The sequence below is a fragment of the Cynara cardunculus genome, unplaced genomic scaffold, assembly GCF_001531365.2.
Source record: "Cynara cardunculus var. scolymus isolate 2C unplaced genomic scaffold, CcrdV1 Un_Scaffold_5594, whole genome shotgun sequence".
Taxonomy (NCBI): domain Eukaryota; kingdom Viridiplantae; phylum Streptophyta; class Magnoliopsida; order Asterales; family Asteraceae; genus Cynara; species Cynara cardunculus.
In genome coordinates this window covers 9,592-15,427 of record NW_020202486.1, presented here as the reverse complement: position 1 = coordinate 15,427, position 5,836 = coordinate 9,592, and the positions used below count along the sequence as shown (strand labels likewise).

The following is a 5,836-nucleotide window of genomic DNA, read 5'->3' as shown; positions in this document are numbered from 1 at the left end:
CCCTATTGTGTGAAGATCTTAATTAGCTATGTTTTGGAGCATAGATGCTAGGATACAAGAGYWTKTACTTTTTGAATTTTTGAGTTATGTATTTCACGTTATAGACTCTTGTATTATAGACCTTTGTGGGGAAAACATGTATTCTAGGTATGAAATATGTGTTATATGCAATGTATGGATTTGGGTTGTTACACATTTGTTCAGACAATTCTGTAACCCAACTTCTTTTTTAATAACCTCCCAAATACTACTCGAGTAGTTGCATTCAGACCTTAATGGATATAATGGTACTAAATCCGTCACAATTAGTCCAATGAGAAGTTAATGAGAGTAAGTGAGGCAGAATGGGTTTTTTTTTGTCCTTACTGGGTCCATTCCATGTTTTTTTTGAACGGAAACCAGACAAATTTATAAACAATTAAAAAGGGGATTACAACAATGACAAACCGTGTGACCACCACCAAACCAACAAGAAAACCAAAAGACCTAACCACCAAACTATACCAAGCCACCAAAAGCCAAAAGGAACAGAGCCCAATATAACCAACCAAACAACAAAAAATAAAGAAAAGGAGCTTAGCAGACATACAAGCTCCACAAAACCACCAAAAACCCATCATAGCACAGCAACACCAGGTGCCCGTCTACTATCCACCCAAGCCGCACGCATAGAAATCGTATTATTAATAATAGTGATAAGTTGCACAGTTGTGCGGCTAACTTCAGAAAAAAATCTTCTATTTCTTTCTTGCCAAATGTAATATACAGAAGCTGCAACCATTAGCCTCTACTTTAAACACTTAGGTCGACGAGCACGATCCGAAAGAATATCCACAATTGGATCCCAAGACGACGGCATAGTCCTCAAGTCCACAAGAAGCAACATACTTTCCCAAACCTCCCGAGCAAAAACACATTGGAAGAATAAATGAGCATGGCTAACAATACAATTACCACATAACGAACACCTCAAATCCGGGGGTTCATCCTTCCAAATTAGGCAGTCTTGAGTGGGGAGACGTCTCTGACAAGCAAGCCATAAACAGAAAGCATGCTTAGGAATATGACCCGAGGACCATACCAATTTATACCACGGTACAATCGGATGAGTCCCATCTAAAGATTCCCAAGCAGTACTAACCGAAAACAGAGACCGAGAAGTGCAATCAGCCCCCCACAGAACTTCATCACAAACAGCATCATTTAAAGATGGAACAGTATAAGAACGGAGTGTAGTAATCCTGTTACACCACTCTTCCAGCCATACCCCATCGATACTAATAAGTAATTCTCTAACCGATGTGCCAGTCGAGAACCCACAAGAATGTATAAACCGATAGGATAAGAAGGCCGAAAGATGTCCACAAGCCAGCCAAGAGTCCTCCCAAGCATTTGTATCCCGACCATTACCAATCTTGGAGAAAAGAAAACGTCGCAAATGAGCTCGAAGGTCCAACAACTTACGAAAAATCCAAGACCAATTAGAGCTCTTCCGAACCAGCCAGAAATGAGAAGAACGAAGAATATGACAATACACCCATTGTACCCACAAAGAATCACGATGTCTAAGAATATCCCAAACATGTTTCGCAAGTAAAGCTCTATTCCAGGTGGCAACACGCCTAATACCAAGACCACCTGACTTAATGGGCCTACACACCACATCCCAAGATAACCTGCACCTACCTCGCGGATCCTCCCTTGGAGCCCAAAGGAATTTCCGGAAAATAGATTCAAGATCATGGGTAATCCCAGATGGAAATAAGAACACAGACATCCAATGAAGCTGAATAGATTGAAGGACCGAAATAATGAGTTGTCTTCGTCCCCCAAAAGAAACGAACTTAGACTTCCAATTAAAAATACGACCTTTAACCCTATCTATCAAAGGCCCATAATCAACAATCTTCAGCCTAGCTTGAGATAAAGGGACACCCAAGTAACGAACAGGAAACATACCTTGCTTGAACGGGAGACACTCAAGAATGGTCTCCTTAATGTTAGAAGACACATTCCCAAAGAWGACCTCACTCTTTTCAAGGCTAGGTTCTAACCCCGATCGTTGATGAAAAAGACAAAGAGCCTTTTTAAGMACCTCCACCGACTGGACATCGCCTTTAGTAAAAACAAACAGATCATCCGCAAAGCAAATATGCGTAATATTCAGATCTTCACAACCCCGATGATATCCAAAATCAGAAGCCTCTTGAATACATTGCCGAAGAATCATAGACAAGCCCTCCATGACAATAGTGAACAAATAAGGGGATAAAGGATCCCCTTGCCGAAGACCCCGACCCCCTTGAAAAAAACCGTAAGAATTGCCATTTATCGCCAGAGAAAATGAAGTAGTGGACACCATCTCCCTTATCCAATTAACCATAACAGGATGGAATCCCAACCCCTATAACATAACAATGAGGAATCTCCAATCCACCGTGTCATAAGCTTTTTTAATGTCTATTTTAAACGCACATCTAGGAGGGCCAACCAAAGACTGATACCCATAAACAAGTTCATGAGCCATAAGGATATTATCCGTTATCCTCCTACCCGGAATAAAAGCCGACTGGGCCTTATCAATAAGAGAATCCAGACACCCCTTCATTCTATTAGCAATAACTTTACTAATGCATTTATAGAGAACAGTACAACAAGCTATAGGGCGGTAGTCCGTAACCTTAGAAGCATTAGCAGATTTAGGAATAAGACAAATAAGCTTATGGTTCAATTCTTTCGGAAGATTACCTCGATAGAAAAAATTATGGACCGTTATCTCCACATCACGGCCAATGATTCCCCATGAAGCCTTGAAAAATTTTGAAGTAAACCCATAAGATCCTGGGGCTTTATGATTTCCGATGCTAAACATAGCATTTTCAATTTCTTCATTCGTGATTGGCCGAATCATATCAAGAGCTTCTGACAGAATTAACTTCCTCGGAAAAGAAATATTAGCCATGACCGGATCTGTAGAAACATTCCGAACACCAAAGAAACTCTTATAATAATCCATAAATTCTTTAGGGACATCATCGCTAGAAACATAATTGCCCCGACTATTACAGACAGATATGATAGAGTTAGAGTGATGACGTTCTTTAATCACCCTATGGAAAAACTTCGTATTCGAGTCACCTTCATTTAACCATTTGACTTTGGCACACTGCTTGGCAGCACATTCTTCATCCCAACAAGCCAATTGATAAGAAAGACGAATATCACCAAGATCCCTCCCCAATTCAGCATTAGAAGGATCATTATCCACATCGATCTGGATCCGGTCTAATTCAGTTTTTAGAAAAGCAACACGCTGCCCAAGATTTCCTTAGGAATTCCTCAGCTTACGAAAAGGGACCTTAAGAGCTTTCAGGTGAGAAGTTACCCGAAACATAAAGGATCCCTCAATATACTTAGACCACTCCTCTTGAACAATCTGCAAGAAATCCGGATGTTCTGTCCGGAAATTATCAAATCTAAAACCATACCTCCTTTCTCGACTTCCTCCTTTAAAGATAAGACACCCGGAGAGTGATCCGAAAGACCAGCCGGAAAGAAATGCACAATAATATCCTGGCATTTAGAAGTAAACTCCGAGTTAGCCATAATTCTGTCCAATTTACGCATGATACCCCCAGAAGCATTCGGCTTTTGGTTCCATGAGTAATGGACACCTGTGTAATTGAGATCGAAGACTTCAACATCCTCAATACAGGCAAAAAAATCCGCCATGTTAGCATTACGACGAGAGGATCCACCAAAACCGTCATGAGGGAAAAGCATGGTATTGAAATCCCCCATTATGGCCCAAGGTTGCGCTCCAATCAAGACCTTAAATTTCCTCAATCCCAACCATAATTGTCTTCTAGCATTGTATACATTGGCCCCATAAACAAACGAGCAAAAGAAAGCCTCCTGATTATCTCGAACGATAATCTTACAATTCAGGAATTGATTGTGCACCTCCAAAAGCATAACATCTAAAACTCGTGAATCCCATGMAATGATAATACGAGTTCCAGAATCACATTCCACTTGGTTAGAAATCSAAGACCACCGACCAAAAATAAAAGAMGAAAMATTCTCAAGGGAATCCCTAGCGACATGAGATTCTATTATTGAACACAAACACAAATCATTACAATGAATAAAGTTTTTCACCTCTTTTTGTTTAACCGGAGAATTAAGTCCCCGGATATTCCATGAAGCCAAATTCAACATGATGAGGTCTTTGAATCATCTCCTATCTCCCGGCAATCCTCAGTCGAATTGCTAACATCCTGGCCTGTTACCCCCTCGGTTTGGCCCCCCCCCATGAAGTTCCACATCACCCAACTTCTCAAGAACACCAAATTTGTTAGCAGCTAAGGGGGGATCCCGTATTACACCCCTCTGGGCCAACCGAAAATTTTTAACCCACAGAATCAATAAGGGGAGTAGCCTGGGTCTTAGATTGTGTAGAGTGGGAAGAGTGGGTAGAAGAAGACCCATAATCAACACCAACAGAAAACGTACCTGAGCCTTTGTTTGTCTCATTACGTCCAGGTTGCTTAGAAGGATCCAAAGAAATGCTCTTATTACGATCATCCATTACCTCTTTACCCGAGGTACTGGCGCCCACAACCTCCAGCATAGAGACTTGCCTTTCCATAACTTTATCTTGCCGAGGAACAAAATTTTTAGCTTTACCTCCTGTTGTAGCGCGCCATTGTTTCTTTTCCACTCTAACAAAGCCTTCTGCATCTTTCCTCCCCTCCACTTTCTTACCTTTGATTACAGATTTTGGACAAGACGACGATTTATGTCCAAAAACTTGGCAATGGTAACATTGAACTGGTTCCCATAGATATTCCACCTGGATTTGTACATTGTTAGCTTCCCCTCCATTGAGATCAGGGATTTCAACCTCAATTTGCCTTTTCAAGTCACCGATAGCCCATACCTCAACAAGAAGTTTTGCAAATCCCGGACGACCCCATGCCTTTTCACACATTGCCACCGTACAGGAATCCATTTGCTTCGGAACTCCCAACACACTAGCGATGCGACTGACTCCCTCTTTATTGAAAGCAACCAAGGGGATGTTGTGCAATTTTACCCATAACGGGCATGAGGTATGTTCAGGTTTCCTTAACCCCTTAGAAGGATCCCATCGATGAACAAAAAGAGGTATACCTCATATCATTAGCGGACCTGCTTCAATTACTTGATCACAACCACCAATATCATTAAATTTAAAAAAGAAAATACCATTTTCATTTAGCATAGCATCTTTAAAGCCATATTTTCCCCATGCCAGTTTGACGTAATTTTTCACCAAGGGAAAAGTTATGCGCGGACCCGAAAATATCCATACAAAATCGAGTTATATGCTTTAGCGGCTTCCATAGCCATTTCAATAGGTATTTTCACACTCACTTGCTTCTTATCAGCTAAAGGGTAGAAATTTAAATTTGTGTCACTCGTTTGTCCCACAGCTTTGGCAAAATTTAACTTTTCTCTGACTAGATTCTCCGAACCCAAAGGCATATTATCCGCAACATCATTATCAAGATGTGAAAGCCGTTCAAAAACCAAGATACGGGAAGGATCAGAAGGCTAAACCGAACCATCACCAATTTCCATGGAACACTCTAAGAAGCCTAAGTGCTGAAATTTTTGTATAGCGCCCTTAATAGAATAGACGAAGACCCTAGAAAACTAGGGTGCTGAATATTTATCAAGGGGGAAATAGGAATAATACCCTGCTTTAGGGGGACTCAAGTAGATTCCCTCATCTTTCGCAACTCAATTCCCTCATCCATAAGGACAATGGGAAATACGAATCCCTAGGACA

At 41.1% G+C, this 5,836-nt stretch overlaps 2 protein-coding genes across 2 annotated transcripts; both read right to left on the bottom strand.

The window, feature by feature from the left end:
- Positions 1 to 787: 787 nt before the first annotated feature.
- On the bottom strand, positions 788 to 2,362 carry LOC112504432. Its single transcript, XM_025108373.1, has one exon. The coding sequence runs from the start codon at positions 2,360 to 2,362 to the stop codon at positions 788 to 790; it is 1,575 nt and encodes a 524-aa protein (XP_024964141.1).
- A 42-nt stretch (positions 2,363 to 2,404) lies between these two features.
- On the bottom strand, positions 2,405 to 5,014 carry LOC112504431. Its single transcript, XM_025108371.1, has 3 exons — positions 4,516 to 5,014; positions 3,489 to 4,112; positions 2,405 to 3,285 (listed from the first exon to the last, which is right to left on the bottom strand). The coding sequence occupies exons 1-3, from the start codon at positions 5,012 to 5,014 to the stop codon at positions 2,405 to 2,407; spliced, it is 2,004 nt and encodes a 667-aa protein (XP_024964139.1).
- Positions 5,015 to 5,836: the final 822 nt, after the last annotated feature.